At 39.0% G+C, this 24,490-nt stretch overlaps 2 protein-coding genes across 2 annotated transcripts in view; one reads left to right on the top strand and one right to left on the bottom strand.

The window, feature by feature from the left end:
* Positions 1-3,225, bottom strand: part of NHLRC2 (NHL repeat containing 2) — a 40,718-nt gene extending 37,493 nt beyond the window's left edge. The window contains exon 1 of the mRNA XM_084903655.1: positions 2,782-3,225. Within this exon, the coding sequence (XP_084759781.1) occupies positions 2,782-2,959 (178 nt within the window). The 5' untranslated portion in view covers positions 2,960-3,225. The remainder of the gene's footprint in view (positions 1-2,781) is intronic.
* Positions 3,226-4,586: 1,361 nt separating this feature from the next.
* On the top strand, positions 4,587-20,927 carry DCLRE1A (DNA cross-link repair 1A). Its single transcript, XM_084903654.1, has 9 exons — positions 4,587-5,204; positions 7,146-8,846; positions 10,354-10,487; positions 11,590-11,708; positions 12,987-13,127; positions 14,630-14,775; positions 15,536-15,690; positions 19,131-19,272; positions 20,334-20,927. The coding sequence occupies exons 1-9, from the start codon at positions 4,706-4,708 to the stop codon at positions 20,492-20,494; spliced, it is 3,198 nt and encodes a 1,065-aa protein (XP_084759780.1). The 5' UTR covers positions 4,587-4,705; the 3' UTR covers positions 20,495-20,927.
* The last annotated feature ends 3,563 nt before the right edge of the window (positions 20,928-24,490 follow it).

Below are 24,490 nucleotides of genomic sequence, written 5' to 3'. Positions count from 1 at the left end.
AGGATGTCTGGAAGGACATCTGGTCTAATTAGCATATTACGCTTTTATTATTATAGATAAATGCAGCTACTAAATCTATTAATTATACTTTTAAAGTGTAATTGACATGCAATACTTAATTATACCTTAAAACAGGCATTTGGAAATATTTTATAGAAACGGAAAGCTAGAGTTGGGTGGAGTCAGTGCACAATAAGATCTAGTGACTAATAACAGTAATTGGAGTTACTCAATTATAACAAAATTCTAAAAACAAACCAACAAAAAATCAAGAGACAGTAGGGGGGTGAGGGCATGTGCTGGGAAGTGAGAGCAGCCAATGAGGGAAAAGGAGACATATGTACTATGTACTTTAAACAATAAAGAATTTAAATTAAAAAAAAAAAACACACACACAAAAAACTGCTCATCAAATTACCACTTCTGCCAATTAATCCAACTTATTAAGATTTTAGGGTGAACGCTTCATTATCCATTTTAATAAAGTGTTAATTACATGTCAGATCAAGTTATTATATACAATTTCGAGTTAATTAATGTATATTTTATATCCAAGTTGCAAAATATTTTTTTTCTGTAAACAGTCAAGAGTGACTTACACTGAGGGCAGAGAAAGTATTATTACACATCAGTTATTATGCTAAGGGCCTCTCAGGCTTAATATTATCATAGATTTTATAAAACAACAATGACAATAAATATAATTTTAAGAGCTGCTAACATTTACTGAACTCTCCTATGAACTAAGAACGTTAGCTATATTACCTCCAATCTACATAATAAACAGGAAAGGTAAATACTCATTCTATTTTGCAAGTGCGACATAGGCTTGGAGAAGTCAAGTAACTTGCTCAACGTCTGCCACTAACAAATGGAATAACTGGGATTTAGTCGCAGGTCTGTCTGACCATCCATTATATCACACCAGTTCCATACACATGTGTTTCTTTATGAACAAAAACATACTATTTTTGAGACTCAGTTATGTTTATGACTTCTTGGTATCAGTTTACTGATAAAGAAACCAAGAAAAAGTCATCGCTAGCATCCTGTCCTCAGTAATTAGGTCCAGGAGAAAATCTGTCAAATACGAAGCTTGAATATTTTGTTACGTTATTTACCAGTCAGAGGTCAAATCTGATGGTAATAAAATACACTCATAAATACAATTTATAACTGTACTACATAACTAACTTCTCACAAAGTTTTTAAAAAAATATATTTCTTTATTGATTTCAGAGAGGAAGGGAGAGGGATAGAGAGATAGAAACATCAATGATGAGAGAGAATCATTGATTGGCTGCCTCTTGCACGCCCTCCACTGGGGATTGAGCCTACAACCCTGGCATGTGCCCTGGCCAAAATCGAACCCGGGACCCTTCAGTCCGAAGGCTGACGCTCTATCCACTGGGCCAAACCGTCTAGGTCCTCACAAAGTTTTTTTTAAATATGCATATATATATATATATACACAAATATATACAAATATATATATATATATCATCTTTCAAAGTTTCTTTGATGGGATAAGCATTCATGGTCCCAATTTTTTGGTAAGAATTCCGCAGTATTTCAAATCTGGTATAGGATTAATAACAGAAAAATTTAAAAAAGCACTTTTTCAAGGTGGTAACAAAAGGCCTGGAAAGACACCCAGGCTGCTGCGGGAGGTGAGGTTCCGATGCACCTCCCTGGAGATACCGAACCTGCCCCATTCACCCCATTAACTATACATGTGGTTTCAGTGTCCTGCCAGGAGCCATGCCAACACCACCGGGCAAAAACAAAGACAGTGCGGACCAGAGAGGGGAAAGCAGGGTTTCACTGATACCAGCAAGACGTGCCTGGCAAGCAGCACTGCCTGCAGGTCCAGCCCCCTCGTGCTGCAAACACTCCCAGCGCCCGCCCGCCCGCCGGGAGTGGGCCTTGGAGATGGGCCACCCCTAATTCCGATTGTTACAATGATAAGTTTCCTGGCTCGGAAGGGAGACGTGCAAGCGGCGGAGCTAAGAACCCAGCCGATCCGGGGTCTTGATCATCGGTCCCTGGCAGAGAGTGCCAGCTGTGAGGCCCTCTCTGGCAAATTAGCTTGGCTTTCCCGTGCCTCAGTTTCCCCGACCGTAGAACAGGACTCGTGAGAGCACCTCCAAGGATGAGGGGAAGGCATAAAGAAGATAATGAAGAAGATACCCCCGAAGGGTTCGGAACTGCGTATCACATAAGGGAATAAAATGCTACCCTCTTTCCCCGAAAATAAGACAGTGTCTTATATTAATTTTTTCTCTCCCAAAGTTGCGCTAGGTCTTATTTTCAGGGGATGTCTTATCTTGCCATGCGCTAGGTCTTATTTCCGGAGAATGTCTTATTTTCGGGGAAACACGGTAGCTACGTTGGTGCAGAAAATGACGATGAAGATGCTGGGCAACCAGGCGGAAAGGGCAGGGGGGCATGGGGCATTTTGATCACTGTCCACCGGGGCCACTGAACATTCAGGGCAGGTCCAGTTGAGGTCCAGTTGGTAAACCTAAGGTCCGGACGGGGCTCAGATACAGGACGGACAGGCAGGCCCCGCCCTGCAGACACCCAGCGGGGGCCGCGGCCTCGGGGCACCTGGGCGAGGCAGCGGCCGCGAACCTCGGCCCCGGCGGGCCAGGCGCCCGCACCACCCGCCGGGCACCACCCCGCCTCACCCACCGCCTCCGCGGAGGGCGCGCCCCGAGGAAGGGGAGGTCCCGGGGAGGTTCCGGAGGGGTCCCCACCCCCGAAGCCACAGCCCCTCACCTTCCGGAAACTCGGGCACGGACAGGTCCTGCTCCCAGCCGTCCACCTTCTGCAGATACTGGTAGACCAGGCTGTCCTTCTCCTCCTGGGTGACGGCGTCCAGCAGGGCGTACTCCAGCGAGGTCTGAGCCGGGAGCAGGCCCGCCAGGCTGCGGCCCCGGGCGCCGGGCGCCGCCATGTTCCCTCCGGACGGTCCTGGGGCGGCCGCCGCGCCGCGGGCCCCGCGAGGGCCGCGCTCCTCCGGGGACGGCGAGGCGGCGCTTCCCGGCCTGCGGTTTCAACACGGCACATTCACCTCGCGCCCCCCGAGCCCCAGCCCACATTTAAGGGCACTTTTCCCCGCTGTAAACATGCGTGCAGACGCTCAAGTCCCCCCCAAAAGGCTGCCAATTCCCGGCGCGCAATTAAACTACCGCCTCGGCCGCCCCGCCCCTTCGAGCGCTCCGGCCCTGCGCAGCCGCCGAGGCTGGGCGTTCGGAACGCCAGATTCGACAGGGAGAGACCTCGGGGAGCGTTCTAGAAGCTGGAAGAGAACCATTCCCCTCCCCACCTTTCGATTTGAGGACAGAAAATAAAATTCAGTGAATCCGCAGGGCTATGCGAGGGCACATGTATTTTTTTTTTTCCATATTTTTTAATTCATTCTTTTTGAAGTCCGGCTCTGAGACCGGAACCAGCCGATTCGACATTGCCCTGACCGCGGGAAGCAGTCCCGCCAAGACTGGAAAGGTAAAGGAGTAGGGATATATATATACATACATTATCCTCAGGCTTTTAAAAAGTTGGGGGTGACTTGCTCATGGCTCTGGCTTGTACACAAATAGAGTCATTGGTCGCCCCGCCGTGCTGAAAGTGCGGGCGCGAATGGAGTGCCAGCAGGGCAGGGGGAGGGGGCGCGGGGGAGCGGGCGCAGCTGTGCCAGGGGCGGCAGGTGGGCCGCGGCGAGGATCCCCCGGGACCCGACTTCCGTCCCCCGAGGGGGGAGGCCGTGATTGCTCTCATGGGGCGGGCTGTGCGGGAAGCTCATTCGCTCCCGGCCCTGCAGCCTCCCGCGTGCGAAGGGCAAGGAGAGAGCCCGTGGGAGGCCATGGGCAGGTGAGCCGTGGATTTGAGGCCGGTGGGGAGAGAGGGCTGGCCGCCCCCAGGGCGGTCCTCCGCTGGGGTCTGCAGTTAGGAGGGTGGCCTCGGTGCAGGCATGACCTCACTTGTGTTTGAATGTGTGTTTATTGTGCAGAGTTTGTTCCTCGCCGCGGGAGGAAGATGGTGGACGGACTGACCCAGGAAACGAGTTGTTGAACATCCAGGAGTCATGGATGAGGGCAAACATGTTTGCTGAGAATCACACTCTGCATTGATTATGGGGTGACTCGTCTTAATGGGCAAACCGGGGTAGCCATTGAGTGTTTGGAACACCTACCTGCTGAGCCAATTGCCCAGGGACTGAGGGTGGATTTGGGAATGGTTTGGACAGTCGTCCGGTGGAAGGAGAACTGGTAGCAGCTTTATAACACTTTTATTGTACAAAGCTCGTTCGAAAGAATCCCACTGATGCTTGATTTTCAAAGTATAACGGATTCTTATTTTTGTGAATCAAGCCCTGAAAAAGGCCTAGTGTCTGAATGAAATAGTAGCCACATCAAAATAACAATAATAATAATAATAATAATAATAATAAAGGAAAACTTCTCAGGTGCTACCCCTGTGGTAGTTTCTCTTAATTTTATTGTAGTAGGTGGTCTTAGGTATAAGGTTTGTAATTTGCCAATAAATTCATTACCAGACCTTTAGATTCCCATCAAGTTAGTATTTTAGGTTGCTTTTGTTTTCCCAAGCAAAATAATTTCATTGAAAAAATTTGTAACAAGAAATAGACTCTCCGTGTGCTTCATGTTAGTGCTTCTTTAATGGTAAAAATTATTTTGCCATGTTAGAAGACACTTTTTCGGAAGAAGACATCTGGGAATACAAATCCAAAAGGAGACCAAAAACAGTACATGCAAATAATTGCCCTGAGAATATTCCAAAATCTGTAGAAAAAGCAACAGATGGAAAATGCAAGGCAAAGCGTAACAGAAATAAAAGAACTGTGGGAGTTAAAGAGAAGGCAGAGGACCAAGTGTGCATTGGAGTAGCAGGTAGTCCGACTTCCATAGTTTGTAGTCAGACTTCTGTAGTTTCTAGTCAGACTAATATAGTTTCTAGTCAGGATTCTAGTTGCGGAGATGGTACCCAGCAATCCCAAGGCAAGACCACACCAGGAAAGCACTGTAGGGCTCACAAAACCAAACAGGTGTCTCCAAAGATCCGCCCGGTGTATGACGGATACTGCCCAAACTGCCAGATGCCTTTTTCCGCGTTACTGGGCCAGACACCTCGATGGCATGTCTTTGAGTGTTTGGATTCTCGGCCACTCTCTGAAACAGGTAAGATTACAATAAAAGATAGTGGTCTTTTAAATGGACCTGCAATAGGCCAGACATATCTGTCCAAACAAGGGAAGCAGTAAACTAAGAGGAGACAAGCAAGATAAAGCATGTGTGCTCTTCCTGAGAAGGGTAAAAACACAACAGCCAATGGTGTGATTGTATAGAATGTTGCAAACCTGAAAACAGCCCAAATGGATTTTGTTTTATAAAAGTCCCTAAACATCTCAGCTTATTTTTCATAAACGCTAATTGAGCACATATGCTAGATACGTTCATTTGCTTTACTTGACTCGCAACTGCCCAAGGTAGGTGGTATTGACATTTTATAGATGAGGGTTCTTAAAAGTTAAACGGCTTGTCCATTTTGTTACCTTTTATGAAACAGACTTTTAGAGACATAAGAATATAACCCAGTCTTATAACTGTGGTTATGTTGGCTACATCATAACGTTCAGGAAGAAGAACTGGGAAGGAGTCTCAGGTTATTAAGTTCTCATGCTAAAAATGTGCCCATTGGTAATCAATGTTTTTATCTTTTAACATCTCTAATAAACGTATGCTTAAAAGGTAAAAAATTCAACTTGGAGCACATGGAAAATGGGTTTTGATGGTTTGTATATTTTAAAGTTATGTATGCAGTATACAGATATTTAAATCTCAAAGAAATAAAATTAAGTAAAGTAAAAATAATACTCAGTACGGCTTTCATGTTAAATGTGATTCAAAAGCTATTTTATTATTAACCTGTGTAATTTTAAAGTTCTGCATGAAGATGCAAAAGAACTCTTAAAATTTGTCATTAGTTTTTCTTTTTTCAAAAATATATTTTATTGGTTTTTCACAGAGAGGAAGGGAGAGGGATAGAGAGCAATATCCACCAGCTGCCTCCTGCACACCCACTTCTGGGAATGTGCCCACAATCAAGGTACATGCCCTTGACCAGAATCGAACCTGGGACCTTTCAGTCCGCAGGCCGACCTTCTATCCACTGAGCCAAACCGGTTTCGACTCATTAGTTTTTCTTAAAAAAGTATAGCAAGTGAAAACCTCACCAAATGCTAGTAATTTGCTTTTCAATGGCTTGAAATCCCAAAATGAGAGTTGAAGTCCCACAGTGAACACCTCAGGGTGAAATGTCTTGTAGATGAAACCACCTCAAAGATTTATCTTTTTTTTTCCCCTCTGACTAAACTCTTTTGAATCATTTTAGATGGATTATTTTTGAATTGAACTTTATAACAAAAAAAATTTTTGAGGCAGTTTTAAGCAAAGAAGTCTTCTAATTTAATGTAACACCCTTGGGTGGGGGCTCACTATTTAATAAACCAGGAAATAAACAGACAAGGGGATATGCCCAGATGGTTTACAGAATGTTACCCAATCATAATGTATGGTGGGGAACGGTTTCCAGATCATCATTAACCAGTGTATAAATTGAATTTCTAATCTTAGAACAGAATCTAAATTGCCCAAGGTATAAAACAGCTATATCTAATTAAGATTGTTATTACTAAATAACGGAAGCTAATTTGTTACTACAATTGCCATACATCTGTGTTGTTCCATAAGAAAAATTGGGAGTAGAACTCTCGTTCTGAGAGAGATATCGGTCTTCTGTATTCTTTATTGCCTGAGCCATAGTGCAAGTGATGGTGCCATTTTGTAGCACCTGTTTAAGAAATATGTAATGTAAGTATGATATGGATTTTAAAGGAGCTCATCTTTGTTTGATTTAAAAGTAATAACTAGCACTTTGCAAAAACATACTGGGGTACTGTTATTTTATGCTGATCTTTTGATTTGAGAAGAGCCGTTGTCCTAAGGCCTCCATATAGGGCTGATGACTACACTTACGTGTTGATTTATACGTTGATACTGTCAAAATATAGTCTGTGCTATGACTCTGTAATACTTCTTGTTCTTTATTACATCTTGCAGAGTGTCCTGATGGTCTCCTGTGTACCTCGACAATTCCTTCTCATTACAAGAGATACACTCACCTCCTGCTGGCTCAGAGCAGGGCTAGCAGGAGTCCTCTTAGCAGTCCAACCCATGGGGTAGCGGGTAGTTTCAGTGAGACTAGTTCAGGCTTTCTTTGTAGCCTTGAGGAAAGATGGTCTCCGGATCAAAAACAAACTGAGAACTTCAAAAATGTCCCAATCGATCCCTTGTTCGTGACACAGTGTCTAAAAAAATCTCAGTCTCCATCTGAAACCAAGAAAAAGATTGCCTCTTCAACCGATATCCAAACGTCCCAGCAAGCTCCGCAAGTAGCCCAATCTGTTAACGATGACAAACTGGTAGGAGCTGGTTTGCCTCTTGCCGGAAGACTGGACAGCCACAACAACCCAGAACGCACCAATCTGCCGTGGCCGGAAGATGACCTGAGCGACTGGGGAATCTCCTACTCTCCTCTTCAAAGTGACGAGGAAACTTACGATATAGATGAAAGGCTGGATGATTCACAACAGGAGCTGTTTTTTACAGAAAGCCCCAAGGGTGGCAGCCCCGAAGAAGATGACAGCAGCTCTGCTTTGTTTAAAAATGACCACTGTCCCTTCCTGAGGAGTCAGCAAGGGGGTGGCTCCGAAATGAATAGCTTCTTAACTCAAGAGAGATACAATGAAGAATTGTATACATACAGCACTCTGAGGGACTCCTCTCAACCTCTTTTCCCAAATGAGGGGATTCCTTTATGTCATGGTCCACCATATACTGATGATGATTTCTTGTTCTTTCCACCTGCCTTGGCAGGGGGACTCGCTTCTTCTAGTTGTCAAGCCACTACAGCAAAACCTGATGAGCCCAAAATTCTCTCCTCCCCATCAAATAAAGAGAAACAGGTAATTGAAGAATCAGCTGTTTACAATCACATGTCTCTCCCGTTACTTAAGAGTAAAATGCCGAAACCTTCTGAAAGCCAGGCCCGAGGAGGGTGTCTTTCTTGCCATCCAACCCAAAGGAAAATCAGAGAATCGCCAAGTAAGAACTTCAGGGCTAAGAATAATGCTGACTCAGCATGTTCCTGCAGAAAGGCGTTAGGTGGTAAGCCAGACAGTCAAGTTGCAGGGCTAAATACAGAGACATTTTCGAGGACAGCTACTTCGGCTAAGTCTTTGAACATGTTGCCATCTGGTTCTCAGTGTAGTGCAACACAGACTTCCGCCAAGGCAATGAAGCAAATGGACATAGGGGTGTATTTTGGTCTACCGCCTAAAAGAAAAGAGGAGCCACCGGTGGGGGACAGTGCATTAGAAGGCACGAACTCAAATCCAGTGGTAAGTCCTAATAAAAAGAGGCCCAGGCAGTGCAAGAGGAAAGCAGACAATTCGTTAAGTGACCCAGAATTCGATGCAAAGAATTTAAGTGAGAATTGGCCATCTGTGGAACCTTCTAGTAAGAGGGCACGGCATCAAAGAAAGAGACTTAAAAAGTCAGACTCATTACAGGAAGGAACGCCTCCGACCAGGTCAGATTACCTGATTAATAAGAGCAAAGCTGGAGGCAATTTCAGTAAAGACAAAGTTTTCATAACGTCGCCTTGTGGCAGGCTGCAGAGAGGCAACTCGAAAAGCCCACGCTCCTCTCCTGCAGGAGAACCGAGAAAAAGGACGTGTCCATTCTATAAGAAAATCCCTGGTAAGTTGAAATATCAGTGCTTCTTGTAGCTACAAAGAGGCACCTTTTTGAATTTCATGTTCATTTTCCAGTATGTGTGTGTGCATGAAACAGGTTTTTTGTATGTGTTTCTTTTATTTTTTTAAACCACTTCACTGACTTGTAACATAGATTTGTGTGTGTGCATTTAATCTTTCTTGTTCCATTCAGTAAAGTTTTATTCAACATAATCTGTACACAAGATACTGTACTTAGATAGGCTGGTATTAATAGATTTGACAAAGACTGGTAAAGCTCAGCTTAATACAGGAGGAGGAAAAACTCCCTATAAAATGACTATAATAAAACACTGTCTCTAAGCATTTAAGAGAAATGAAAAGTACTAAATAACTTCAAAGAAGGAAAATGACACAGGTGATATAGGTAATTGTAAATGCCAAACATTTTTAAACCCTATCATAACTTAGTTTCTCAGCTTTTTCATAAGTGTCATTTCTCATGTCTTCATAGAAGAGTTAGTAGAAAAATGTGTGTTAAAATGAATTTTGTTATTGAAGGAACTAATAACTCCTCTTGCGCAAAGAATACAAAAGAAAACTGCCAAAATACACTTAGTTTCAGAAAGATTTTTTTGAAGTGCTTTACTGATGATTTAGAGCTATAATTTGTTCAAAATATTTATGTGAAAAACAGCATTTTTGTACCCATTGCATTAGTTTTGTTTTTAAGGCTTATTTTTATTGATCTTCTGTATTTTAAATGTCTATTATGCAATGTATTAATATGTCTCAGTAGAATCATTTGCTTGTTCATTTGCATATAATTGGGTATTTCATGAACCCACTTGAGTATTTCTTTCATGAACATTTAGAACAGCTCAACTTTTTTTTTTTTTATTGTTCCTCTAGGGAGACATTTTTTTCTTGTTTCCCTCCCTCTCTCTCTCACCCCCTTACAATGAAATTCAAATTCTACTGATATATTGTTTATCTGTTACTGTACTGTAGTAGCCCTTTGGAGGGCCAAAAGCCATTATAATAACTAGGATTATGTGGTCCTTCAGTCATTTTTGTCCCCTTACAAACATATCACTATCGCCCCCATTGAGCATTCTTCATTTTTTTTTTTTTTTAAAGAAGAAACTTAGCATTCTCCTTTGGCTGTTTTGTAGAAATAAAGGAATTTAGGTGTCCCAGTAAAAATTGGGAAAATATCCAAAGAATTAATACTCAAAATAAAACAAAGAAGTAATTGATTTGTAGCTTAGTATTTTTTTTATTTTTATTTTTTGGTATAATTACTCTTTAAAAAAAAAAAAAAAGCCTATACTGGAATATTTAGTGGAAACTTACAAGACTCATTTTCATCTCTAGTATCACCTTTTGCTGAATTAATTTGGCAGTTTTAATTCAGTTCCAAAGTTGGGTTAGCAGTGAGATGTGAAGTTGTTCAAGTGTTTGGTATTTGTAACCAAACCAGGTACCTCTGTTGGTGTCGCTCAGGCAGCTGTGCTGGGTTTTCTTTGCAGGAACTGGCTTCACCGTTGACGCGTTTCAGTACGGAGTGGTGGAAGGTTGCACAGCCTATTTTCTCACCCACTTTCATTCTGATCATTACGCTGGATTGTCCAAAAACTTCACATTCCCCATTTATTGTAGTGAGGTAAGTGTCAATGTTCTACATTATGAATTTGTAGAATGCAGTGAATTTCTAAACAATTTGGTTAAAAGGGAGTGATTAAAATTGTAAGAGCTATTGTTCTACTAGACAACATGTGAGAAAGCAGACTCCACATTGAGATTCTAAAATTTAATGCGCAATTAATAGTTATGTTTCTTTATTTGGACACAATAGATAAGCTACTTCACAATGTACTAAAAAAAATAATAATCTAGGTTTCATTTAGTAAACATTTATTGAAAATTAAGATAATTTAAGGCCAAGGACCTAACTTCAGCGTACTTACAGCCTTTAGGGATGCTTTCACAAATAATACCGGGATGGGATCAGTATTGTAATAGGAAAGTGAACGGAGAGCCCAGAATAGGGAGAAAGAAGTGCTTTATTCACTCTGTCCCAGGCTACTCTTAGAAGATGTTCTGTGATGAAAGAGCCATCTTGAATGAATTATTGAAAGGCGAACATTTCATCGCCTACGACCTTGGGGTTTGGGTAGAATTTGATTTAATCCTCACAACATTCTTGAGTTACCCTCCTTTTATCAGCGAAATAACGGAGGCTTGCAGAGGTAGAGCGTCATGCCCCCATTCACAGAACTAGTAATAGCAGAGCCAGGATTTGAAGGCAGGCTCTGTTCGATTCCAGAACCAGTCAGAAGAGAGGATTCCAGGTAGAGAGTGGAGTTTGTCATAAAAAGGCAGACGCCTGAGAAATAGGCCCATTCCAGGCATTTCAGGTATTTTAGGATGGCTCAACACAAGGCAGGGAATAATAGGAGATAAAACCACGGGAAGGGGCAGGGGCCAGATCATGAAGGGCTTTGTATGTCATGCCAGGGATGGGCTCTTCACAGGTGAGACAGAGCCAGTGGCTCTATGTAAGCAGACTGTGACACATTCATCTTAGGAAGTTCTTAGGTGACCGTACTTAAGCAGAGCTGTGACACAGCCATCTTCCTGGCATTCTGGAGGGTTTACTTTGGATGTAAGTGGGAGAACAGGGGATTATTGAGATGCTTGGGTTCTACACTAGATATGAAATTTAGTGTTTTACTGGAGCACGGAAGGCACATTCTGTTTTGCAGATAACTGGCAATTTGTTGAAGAACAAACTTCATGTGGAAGAACAGTATATCCATCCGTTACCAATGGACACCGAGTGTATAGTGAATGGCGTCAAAGTTGTTTTGATGGATGCCAATCAGTAAGTATTCAAGTTACCCTAATAATAGCCTATTTAAAAAAAAAAAAATTCAAAAGGAAGATGCATTGGCAAGTTTTTCATTGGAACCGAAAGGCTTGATATTTCTTAAAACTTAAGTTAAACATGTTTCTCCTTTTGAAACAAATGATGTACCCAATTAAAAAATCAGAGAGCAGCCGAAACCAGTTTGGCTCAGTGGATAGAGCGTCGGCCTGCGGACTCAAGGGTCCCGGGTTCGATTCCAGTCAAGGGCATGTACCTTGGTTGCAGGCACATCCCCAGTAGGGGGTATGCAAGAGGCAGCTGATCGATGATTCTCTCTCATCGATGTTTCTAACTCTCTATCCCTCTCTCTTCCTCTCTGTAAAAAATCAATAAAATATATTTAAAAAAAAATAAATAAATAAAATAAAATAAAATAAAAAATCAGAGAGCAAATGTAGAGACCCTCTAAATGTTATCTAACCCATTTTTATCCAGTTTAAATTACCAATGCTTGACATATGAAACATTATTATTTTCAAATATGTTCACATGTTGCTGCTGTTTAAGAGAGAATCTTTTGGCCTGACCAGTGTGGCTCAGTGGTTGAGTATCAACCCATGAACCAGGAAGTTAGGGTTTGAACCAGTTAGGGCACATACCCGGGTTTTGGGCTGGATCTGCAGTAGGGTGCATGCAGGAGGCAGTCGATTGATGATTCTTTCTCATCATTGATGTTTCTCTCTCTCCCTTCCTCTCTCTGAAATAAATAAAAACATATTTTTTTAAAAAAAATAACCTTTGGCCATTTTTTTAAAAATACCACATAAAAATATCACATATAACAACCATTCAGCTACTAGAAAGTTTCCCCACACCTTCCCCCCTTAAGTAATTTTTCAGGCTTTTGATACTAAAGAATGAAGATTTTTGGGGGGAAATGGTTTCCCTCTCTTTTTAAAATCACTATTTACATTGGAAAAATGCAGCTATTGACTTGTCTTCTTTCTACTGTGCATAGAGTGTTAGCCTCACGTACCTTAGTGATCACAGATGCTTAGAGAATTAAAATTAAGACTCAATCTAGACCTCCTAAAATCAGGGCCAAAGGTTGTCTTGTTGTCTTTAAGTTTTTGTCTGCTTACTCTGCTGCTGATTCTTTAATCACTAATTATAACTCAAGTTCTACTTTTTAAAATCAGACTTATTGAGGGGTAACTTACATAAATAAAATGGATCTAATGTAAGAGTTTGCTGCCTGTGTTAAGATGGTTTCTTTGAAACATTTGTGTTCAGCTGCCCAGGTGCTGTCATGATCCTTTTTTACCTCCCGAACGGTCACGTGGTGTTACACACCGGAGACTTCCGAGCGGATCCCACCATGGAGCGCTCCCTTCTTGTGGGCCTGAAGGTCCACACGCTCTACTTAGACACCACGTAAGCGAAGCTTTGCTTGTGTGCTCTCTTTTCCCACAGACAGCGTTTGCCATGTAGATTGTGTATAATTTGAGCATTTGCTTAGGTAATCAAAACTGGTGTTTTTGTCAATGATCATCTTAGGACTGTTTAGCAGAGGGATGCTGTTTAAGGACAAATTTGGGATTGCATGTCATAATTGACTACAGCTCAATTATTTTTTTATCACTTCCTTTTAAAAACATGGTGTATGTGAGAATCCTGCTACTGAAACAAGGAAGAATAATTAGGGGCAAACGTTAGGAAAACACCATTTTAGGTGTTCCTTGCAAAGCATCTGTAACTACAAAGTATAATTGTGAAGAGAAAATTGAGGCCAAAGTATGATTCTGTTTCTGAGTATTCAGAATTTGTTCGTGTGTTGTTGTTTTCTACCTCAAAAAGATAATTCGTAAGTGACAACTTTTAATTACTAGGTGCTGTGAACATAATGGTATATATATAAGCCATTATATTTTTATTACATATTAAAACACCTCATGAATTTGTTAGAAATTTATTTATTTCAAACTGTTTCATGGAGAAATGAGTTTGGATGGCATATTTTAGTAAAAGATGGTCTCTCTGCATCCTGTTTTTGAACACTAGCTTTTGTTTCATCCCTTTACACATACTTTAAACACTAGATAAATTAAGAGAATAATAAGTTAAAAAGAACCTTTTCCTGTAACTTAGTACTGTTATACATACAATTCTGAATTTATTTATAGGACTTTATAGGTGAAAGGACTAAGGTTTTTCTCTATTCTGATGGCTGACCAGGAAAAACAGTTTTGAAAATTGGGAAAAGTATGTTCCTTTGGTGTTGGTACTTTATGACTTTTTAAAGGAAAAAGCACTTAGCTTTTATCTCAAATATATATATAATCTTACGGTTAGTCTTTCATTAGACATTATTATTTTGAGGTAGACCCAACCAGGTTTGTTGCATTCCTGTAATGCTGTATACATTTCTGCATACTTAAGAAGAGAAGACAACCATGTGAATATTAACTGTTTGATTTAAAACTACTTCATTAAGTTCGTGTTTAATTTCATTATTTTAATAATAATTGTTTTTTACTGTAGCAGAATTCTTTAATTCAAAGATAATCCCTATCAGTAGCTTTTCTTTGCTAGTGATGGGGTTAAAAAAAGATATTGAGTTTTAATTTTAGAGCTAACAAAGCTGGCTGGCTAGAAACACTCTTTGAAGAAAAAAGGCAATTTTTTAATTTGAAGGTGATAAAAGAAACATAATGAAAAAAGTATACTGAAAATGCATAATCCCGTCATAAATTATCAATAGCCGGTAACAAATATTGTACCCACAGGCAGTGAGATAACCTGCAGTGGTGTTAATAGATGATACTGCTGTTGTATGTAATTTTGCTGCAGCTTCTTTTCTTTAAAAAAAATGCATCCAATTTGATGCCATGGCTTTCTTGTTGCTCTTTTAATAATACCGTATTTCCATATTACAGTTATTGCAGCCCAGAATACTGCTTTCCGTCTCAGCAGGAGGTTATCCAGTTTGCCATCAACACTGCCTTTGAGGCTGTAACTCTAAACCCACGGACTCTTGTTGTCTGTGGCACTTATTCTATTGGAAAAGAGAAAGTCTTCCTAGGTGGGTGTTACCTGTATCTAATTTACATTAATATATTATAAAGACCCGCTTCTTTTTGCATAAAGCCTTGTCGGTCTCTTCTAGTGGTTGAAATTTATTTCATGAAATGGTTCAATATTACCTTTGAAGTTGAAGGAAAATTTGACAGAGTCTGATTCATTTAAACTTTGAAAGGCTTAATTTAATGGAAACATTTGATGTGTGGTTATGGTAGCCTTTATAGCTACAAAGTGTTTACAGAGCACAGGCCCATGCTCCATTGGTATTTCAATACACTTTAAAGATGTCTAGTATAGAGTTTTGTCACTGCATGCCTTTGATGCTAACCATCAATTAATTACCTTAGGCAATAGTTTTAAATTTTTGTTCCTAGACAATTTCTGGATATGTCATTGTAGTTCATCTAAATAGTACTGAATTTTTCCTTTTCTTCTTACCAATCATCACATAAGATATGAAGTGATGAAGCCAGGGTTTTAATTCTTCCAAACTTGGTTTCTTCCCTCCTTCTACCCCTTTTTGTCCATATTTTGCAGTTTTTAAATACTAGATTTTTTAAAATAAATTCTTTGGTTTTTCTCACAATTTATTCCACACAGTTAACCAACAAATTATTCAGCCTTTTGAGTTATTATGGCAAAAGCGTGGATAGTTTGAATTTCTTTTTATTTGATAAATCCTTATTTTAAAATTTGGTTAAGTTGTAATATTTTTTCATAAGCTGTGATTTTACTATCTTTATATTTTTCTTTGCCTATAGCCATTGCTGATGTTATAGATTCAAAAGTGGGCATGTCCCAAGAGAAATACAAAACCTTAAAATGCCTCAATATACCAGAAATTAATTCCCTCATCACTACAGAAATGTGTAATGCACACGTTCACCTTCTCCCAATGATGCAAATTAATTTTAAGGTAAGTATCCAAGAAATAAGTTTTTTAGGATGACTTAGAAAAGATAATCTGCTAACTATAAAGTAGAATTCCATTTACCTACATTTATTATAATATAGTGGGATTCAGTTACAGTGAAATCATCACCTATATATAGTAAATTTGCCCAGAAAATCTTTTAAGGGGAACTTAAGATGTTTTTCATTTTGTGTGTGTGTAACTCTATTCTGTAATTCACATACCCCTCAGGAGTGTAGGGACTAGAGAACTGGCATAAGGGAAGAAATATATGCAGAAAAGGATGCAGCTCTCTGGTTATTCAGACCTGTTCGTAAGATCATTTTCTAGTTCTTCTCCAGTGAGTGGTGAAGTGAATGGAGAATTCTAAGGAGGTCTTATTTTTATTTCCAGGCCTATTCTGTGTTAATATCAAGCTCTTATAACAACATTGATATATGTTGAAAGTTTACGTGTGAGGATTAAATAAAATAGTGAAAGTGCACCATCAGAGGAAGTCTGAGCTATAAGTTAAGATGCATAAGATATGACCTCACTGTGACTTGGGAGGGCTTGTCAGATTTATTCATATACTAAGATTTTTTTTCCATTTGGTAACATGTTGACACCTAGCAATGGAATACATCAAAGCTGTGAATTAAAAATGATTCAGAACATAATATACACAAAAAGATGTATTTTCCTTTTTCTCTATAATGTTCATGAAATATCTCTTATGGAGCTTTTTGAACTAACTTGGGATTTACTGTATCTGTCTTATAAATAGTAACACTTGTATTTTGTAAAGAAAATGAACACTTTAGGTCTATCGCTTGGGATAAGGAAATTCTAACTGGTATCACTATTACTCTGCTCATAAGATTAAAGTAAAATCTATGGCCTGTTTTCATGAGTATATAATTAATAAGAAATGTTAGGGGTAATGATGTCAGAGTTTTGTCCATTGGAAACATTTTAAATTTTGGAGGCATCCAATTTGTGTGGAGGCTAATGAGATGGTGATTAATTATAAAATGAACAGATATCTTGGAGAGGGCATAGCATTTTAAAATCATTTTATAGCTTTATTTTCTACTCCATTTGAACAAATTATCCATTTAGGAGGACGGTGGGTTTGGCGGAGGAGGAGTTGGAGTATTATGGGGGGGGGGGGGGGGGGGGACTAGAGTGTTTAAAAGTGCCATATGCTGCAGAGAAGTCTTATAAGGAAGAATGGCAATTAGAACACTTTTGGTGACCTGTATAAGAACTGTGGTAATGAAGTGATATTGGAGGAAGCCAGATGGCTAAGGGCGAAGGAATGAATGAGAAAGTATACAAATGAATGAGAAGATACACATATGGCCAATGAGCACATGAAAAGAGCCTCAGCATTGTTAGCCATTAGGGAGCTGCAAATCAAAACCACAGTAGACACCACTTCACATTCACTAGGTGAGCTCTAACAAAAAAGACAGGCGGTGCCAATTGTTGATGAGGATTTAGAGAAATTAGAAATCTCATTCATTACTGGTGAGATTTTAAATGGTGCAGCTGCTATGGGAAAGAGTTTGATAATTTCTTAAAAAATTAAATGTAAGAAATACAATTTCCTAAAAAGTTAAACATATCACCAAGCAATTCCAGTCTTAGAAAATTGAAAACATGTCTACACAAAACAACTTCTAAGTATATGAGTATTCATAACGGCATTATTCATAATAGCCGAAAAATATAAAACAACTCAAATGTCCAACAAAAATGAATCAATAAACAAAATGTGATATAGCCACAAAATAGGACTATTATTGGGCTATAGTCCTAGCTATAGGCTCAGGGGATAGAGCATCAGCCTGCAGACCTAAGAGTCTTGGGTTCGATTCTGGATAAGAACACATGCTTGGATTGAGAGCTCGATCCCCAGTAGGAGGCATGCAAAAGGCATCCAATCAATCATTCTTTCTCATCATTGATTTTTCTCTCTCTCCTTCTTCCTTCCTCTCTGATATCAATAACAATATATTTTTTAAAAAAGTAATGAAGTACTAAATATGCTACAGTATGACTTAGCCTTGCGAATATTATGCTACATGAAAGAAGCAGACATAAAAGGCTACTTTTTTTTTTTTTAAATCCTCACCTGAGGATGTTTTTCTATTGATTTTTAGGGACTGTGGAAGAGAGAGGGAAAGACAGAGAGAAACATTGATGTGAGAGAAACATATCGATTGGTTGTCTCCTGCACAAGACCCAACCAGGGTCTGGGCAGGGGAGGAACCTGCAACCAAGGTATGCTCCCTTGACCAGAATCGAACCCAGGACCATTTGGTCCATAGGTGATGACCTATCCACTGAGCCAAACCAGCTAGGGCCAAAAGGCTATATTTTGGGTGACTCCATTTATACGAAATGTCCAGCATAGGTAAATCTATAGAGATAGCAGGTAGATTAGTAGTTGTCAGGGCTTGAGGGAGAGGGAATGAGGAATGGATGTTTCTTTTTGGAATGATGCAGATGTTCTAAATTTAGATAGCGGACAAGGTCATACAACTTTTTGAATATGCTAAAAACCACTGAGCTAAAGTAGGGTTTATTTATTTTTTTTAAATATATTTTATTGATTTTTTACAGAGAGGAAGGGAGAGAGATAGAGAGCCAGAAATGTCGATGAGAGAGAAACATCGACCAGCCGCCTCCTGCACACCCCCTACCAGGGATGTGCCCGCAACCAAGGTACATGCCCTTGACCAGAATCGAACTTGGGACCTTTCAGTCCTTAGACCAACGCTCTACCACTGAGCCAAACTGGCTTCGGCTAAAGTAGGATTTAGAGAGGTGATTTTTGGGGTAGCTAACTGAATTGTCTTTTTTAATATAATTACTTATGTTTATGTTGCAGAAGTAATTATATTAAAAACTACATGTTTAATGTGTAAACGTAAGTAATTATATTTAAACATATATTTAAAATTGTCCCATCTTAACTTTTTTCAGACTGTACTTTAGCATGCTTAACTTTATATAAGTAAAGGTGAAAATATATTTTTTCAGTTTTTTATTTTTTGGAAGCAAGGCACTAGGTCAGCGATTTTCAACCTTTTCAACTCATGACACACATAAACTACCAAAGTTCTGCAGCATACCAAAAAAATACATTTTTTTGTCGATCTGACAACAAAACACAGGTATAATTTTGATTCATTCACACCAGATGGCTAGGGTGTTGGTGTTGGCGGTTGTCATTTTTCATTTGACAGTCTCAGGAAAAAGAGGTCATGACCCTGACTAAAGAGTTCAGGTATAGCATGTTTTGTGGCACACCAGTGGAAAATCGCTGCACTGGGTTGTTGCAAGCTAAAATTTACCAAGTGAAAACTTCCTGAGACTGTAGCCCAATCATGGTTTCAGTGCACATAACCCATGATCCTTGACTATTAGATTCATATTTTACTTTTATTTAACAGGGTTTACAGAGTCATCTGAAGAAGTTTGATGGGCGATATGAACAGATTTTGGCTTTCCGACCTACAGGATGGACACATTCTAATAAGTTAACGAGAATAACAGATGTCGTGCCCCAGACCAAAGGAAACATTTCAATATATGGTATACTGATTAAATGTTCTCACTTTTAATATATGCAATTACATGTTTTAAAATTAAAGATGCAAGAAAAACAGGCATGACAATCTTGAACTATTCAAGAGTTTCAAATTGCTCCTTGAACTCTAATCTGTATCTCTTAATACGTTATCAGCTGATATAAAGGAGTATGACCAGCGTAGGTAGACATTGACTGAATGGGATCATGTTGTTTGCCATGAACCCAGGACCATTTGGCCCATAGGTGATGATCTATCCACTGATCTGTAGGGAAAGTTTGGAACTACTTGAAATGGGGAGGGGGTGCGCATGTGTGCTGAAAGTTTAGATGGTGCTGTGACGCTGAGAACGGGAAGACATTGGGTACATGTGGTGGCAGAGAGTCCCAGAGTGGACTTGAATTTTTTTCATCTCTTGGAGGAGGTCTACTATTGTCCTCAGAAATGTACTAATTACAGTAATAGCCAATGGAAACATTATTGATATGTCACAAATCAGTGACTGGTTTTCAGCTTTAAGGACCTTACTACGCAGACTAGGACCCTTCTTCCCTGTTTCTATGGGACTTGATCTTCAGGGAGGAAGATGAAGGGAATTTTTAAAATTTAATTTGTTTTCTTTTTGCTTATTTTTTGTGTGTGCATAGCTTGGGGACTGGAATCTGCTTTCTTACTCTGGAAGCCAAATGTCTTCCTGCTTGTTCTTCAAATTTTACTCATTCTTCTAAGATTTCTCTTGAAATTCATAGCTGAGCAGAGTGCTTAAGGAGAAGAATTATTTAAAAAGAAATCATAATTATAAATAAGAATATATGGAAATGCATATTATTACCTACATAGGAAAGTTATGGAATTTTTTAATGTTCAAAGGTTTTGTATCATTTTAATGTTTTCATCTTTATTTTTCCTAAAAGGTACATTTTATCAGAAATAAAGCACCAAGGAGTTTTTGACAAAAATACTCTGGATCGCTTTCCTTTTACTATTTTGGGCTTGGGTTTTTATTTATTTATTTATTTTAATTAATTTGACTTTTAGTAGGCAATCTTTTCTTTTGTGTTCTAGGAATTCCTTATAGTGAACACAGCAGCTACCTAGAAATGAAACGTTTTGTTCAGTGGCTCAAACCCCAGAAAATCATACCTACCGTGAATGTTGGCACCTGGCAATCTAGGCACATGATGGAGGAACATTTTAAAGAATGGAAATTGGAAGCTGGATATTGATGTTACCCCGAAGGACTCCGAATTGATTAAGTAACTTAGGTGTAACTTGTGAATAGTTAAATCTTTAGTGATATGAAATACACTTTATGTGGAAAAACCTCGCAAAGGTCACTCATATGGCTTATTTTCTTATTTATATTTGAAATACTTGGTGCTGAATGCCTCAGCATCCTCAGTGATCACCGAGGCTGTTCTCCCTGACACCCTGGATCCTTGCCCCTCCCGGTGGGGGCAGTTATGCTCTCCATCCAGCCTTTGCAGAGGAAATAGAAGCCAAGTCTGGGACCAGAAGGATTCATTATAATGGACAATTAGATTGAAAACATTATAAGTAATTATTTGTCTTTAAATTTATTTAATACGGGGAATATTTTATGAGATAAAACTTTTATATCAGATGTATACTTAAATAAAAAATTAATCTTAAATTTTCTATCTCGTGTCTTGGTTTTTAGGATTTAAAACTGTGCCTTTCATGCAATTTTATAAAATTTCAATTAAAAAATTCAGCATTTTACTCTGAAGAAGATATTTCAAAGAGCCTAAATAATCATCCAAGAAAGAATAGAGGAAAGTTTGCATAAATATGTTTATCTCAAGATAGTAGATAACTGGAAGTTTAGATTGCAGTGTATTTTTAATTAAGATTATATAATTTATTTATGAATCTTGATCTCTCCAACACAGATTCAATAACTGATCCAAAATGGAAATTTTAGACCAATGCATGTGAAAAATGAATTTATGGGGCTTAAATATGAAAATGGCCAGCATAATGAATATATGCATGTGTGCATATGTGTATTCTTACATTACCCCTAGCAGTGAAATTAGTTTTGGAAGTTCTTACTAAATGTTTCATGGAAAAGTATTTTCAGTATTGATTTCAGTTACCAGAGGGGTAGTATCCTCCATGAACTTTATTTTCATAAGCTTAGACTTTGTTATAGAGACAAGGGTTATAGGGATCACATTTAGGGGAGGAAAAGCTTTTAGCGGCACAGTGGTAATCAGTCCAGTTTATGTTCTCAGTTTATTTCAATTAAATATTTAAAATAACTTGTTGGGCCTTGGCACCATAAAGTCTTTATAAGTAATTAATTAAGAGTCATAATTAGAAGAAAAAAAAACCTAAAGATTTTACAAATTTGACATTTTTAACAGAGGAAATTGATGGTCAGATCATGTGGGGTCACTTTTTATTTATTATTTGAGGAATGGGGTTTTTGTTTCCTTGAATTATCATTTTTCATTGGTTAAAAGGTTTTTAATGATTTTTGAATGTTTTACTTTGATAATCCAGGCATGTTATTTAAGAGCAGCCACAGCCTTTACAAAAACATCTTTCAACACAAACAGCACCATTTATGGTGGCTTGGAATGATTTTGTTTTGCTTCTATTGGCTGAAGAATGTACAAAACCTCATTGAGGGACCATCCCAAATAGTTTTATAAGTAAGTCACAATCACAACCAAATTTTTCGAGGCTCTGGTGAGTGCTGTATATGAAATTTTTAGTTCCAGTACCTAACACTTTGGGAGATAAAAAGTTTCAATTTTAAACTGAAATGGAAGAAGAAGAAATCTACTTTAATTATTCCAGAATAAATGGATGATAGCTTCTGAGCATCCTAAACATGTGTAGAGAAGGAGAAGGAGAATTAAGCCAATCTAGGGGAAAATGTTTTACCATATATATTTTTGGAACTTCTCAGAAAGCTTTTTTACCATCTTATCTGACATTGAATTACCAGATGCAGGGACAACAGGCAGATTTCAAGTTCTCATTACTTGGATGTAATAGGAAAATATTTTCCACTTGATGTCAGTGTCTTTTAAATATATTTATTGATGTTCTGGTTTTCAGAATAACTAATTTAAATTAATGTTTTATTCAGTGATTGAGTTATATTCCTGTGAACCAAATACATTCAGAATTTTTTTATTTGGTCCCAAATAACCATCAATAACTAGAGCCAGGGGTCCTCAAACTTTTTAAAGTGGGGGCCAGATCACGGTCCCTCAGAGAGCTGGAGGGCCGGACTATATGAACTACTAATTCCTACTGTAACACCTCGGCTGCGCTCACTGCTCAAAAAACCTGGCGGGCCGGATCAGACTCCTCTGTGGGCCGCATGTGGCCCGCGGGCCGTAGTTTGAAGACCCCTGAACTAGACTAAGAAACAAAGAGGAGAATCATCTTTAAGCACCAATCCCCAAAATGCTCTGTCTTAAAAGAGTATTAATAATGTAACTTTTGTAACTTTCCTGGTGGACTTATGTTCATTCAATTTATTTGGTATTGATCTTAGAAATTTCCAGTAATTTCCAATAAAGAAGTTATTTGAGCCCAGCCAGTGTGAATTAATGGTTGAGTGTCAACCCAGGAACCAAGAGGTTACCAGTTCCGTTCCTAGTCAGGGCACATGCCCAGGTTACAGGCTTAATCCCCAGTGTGGAGCATGCCAGAGGCAGTCAATCAATGATTCTCCCTCATCATTGATGTTTCTATTTCTCCTCTACCTTCCTCTCTGAAATCAATAAACACATATTTAAAAAAAATTTTTTGACTTCCTAAATTCTCTTAAGTGTTTTCTTCAAATGAAAAGAGTCTTATTCCAGAAGAACCACTGACAATAAAAATACATTGAAGCTGCTCAGTTGATCATTTTGGTACATTAAAATGTCTGTTATGTAACATCCATTTCAGCGTAGGAACAACTTAGAGACTAAACTCTTTTTGGTCAAGCTACCACATTAGTTTGTCACTAAAATCCATCATTGGACATTTGAATCCTGCCTTCCGGAAATTACATTCTATCAATCAACATTACTTAGTGGTTAGTTGCTCTGTGCCCCACACTATTCTCGGTGGTGCAGGGATTTGAAAACATCTAAGCACACTATTTGCTTTGTTCCAAATATAATAAACTTGTTTTTCAAGGAAAAAAGATGTTCCATAAAGTCCAGTTACATTATCCGGATAAGCCCTTTTGTTATTTCAAAATGGAAAGCAAAAAGAGCTTAAGATCATAAAATGGTATCAGAGCAGCGCTTTAATACACTATTTGGTAATGGTATTAAGCTGCTTTTTAAAGTTTCTTTGAAAGAACTGTTTTTGGACTTCCTGTTGTGGCTCTGAGCTCTGCTTATGTATTACATGAGATAAGCAGATAAAATTGTAAGTGAACTAAAAGCAACAGTATCTGGAAGGGGAATAAAGGCCACATACCCTGTTTTTTGCTAAATCAGCTAGTGGAGTGTGTGTGTGTGTGTGTGTGTGTGTGTGTGTGTGTCTTTTATCCATGGAAAGGGTGCAAAATCTGTTTTATTTTATTTTTTTTAACAGTTTGAGATAATTCACATACCATTTAACTCACCCATTTAAATTGTGCAGTTCATGTTATTTTAGCACATGTACTAGTTGCGAAACCATCACCACAATCAATTTTAGATTAATTTGATCATTCAAAAAAGAAACCTTACACCCACTAGCAGTTACTCCCTAGTCCTCCCCTCGCCTCCCTCCCACCTAGCCCTTACCCTAGGCCAGTGGTCAGCAAACTGTGGCTAATGACTATTGAGTTTGCCGACCACTGCCTTAAGGGAAAACACTTAAAAAACATTTTGATAATGTACTAATGTCTTTAACCTGAAGTCAAAACTTCTGGGTAAGGGTAATGCCTTACATAGTGGTCGGCAAACTCATTAGTCAACAGAACAGCAAACCACAGCTCACTAGCTGCATGTGGCTCGCAAGCCGCAGTTTGCTGACCACTGCCCTAGGCAACAACTACGCTTTCTGATTGTTGATCTACCTATCCTGGACATTTCTTATGAATGAAACATAATGCAGTCCTTCGTTATTGACTTTTTTTGACTTAACTGTTTTCAAGGTTCACCCATATTTATTATAGCATGCATTAGAACTTCAGCCCTTTTCATGGCCAAGTAATATTCCATTGTTTGAAAATACATTTTATTCATTCATCTGTT

Source organism: Pipistrellus hanaki (assembly GCF_964339955.1).
Source record: "Pipistrellus hanaki genome assembly, chromosome: 14".
In the NCBI taxonomy this organism is placed as follows: Eukaryota; Metazoa; Chordata; class Mammalia; order Chiroptera; family Vespertilionidae; genus Pipistrellus; species Pipistrellus hanaki.
This window is presented reverse-complemented; position numbering and strand designations above follow the sequence as displayed.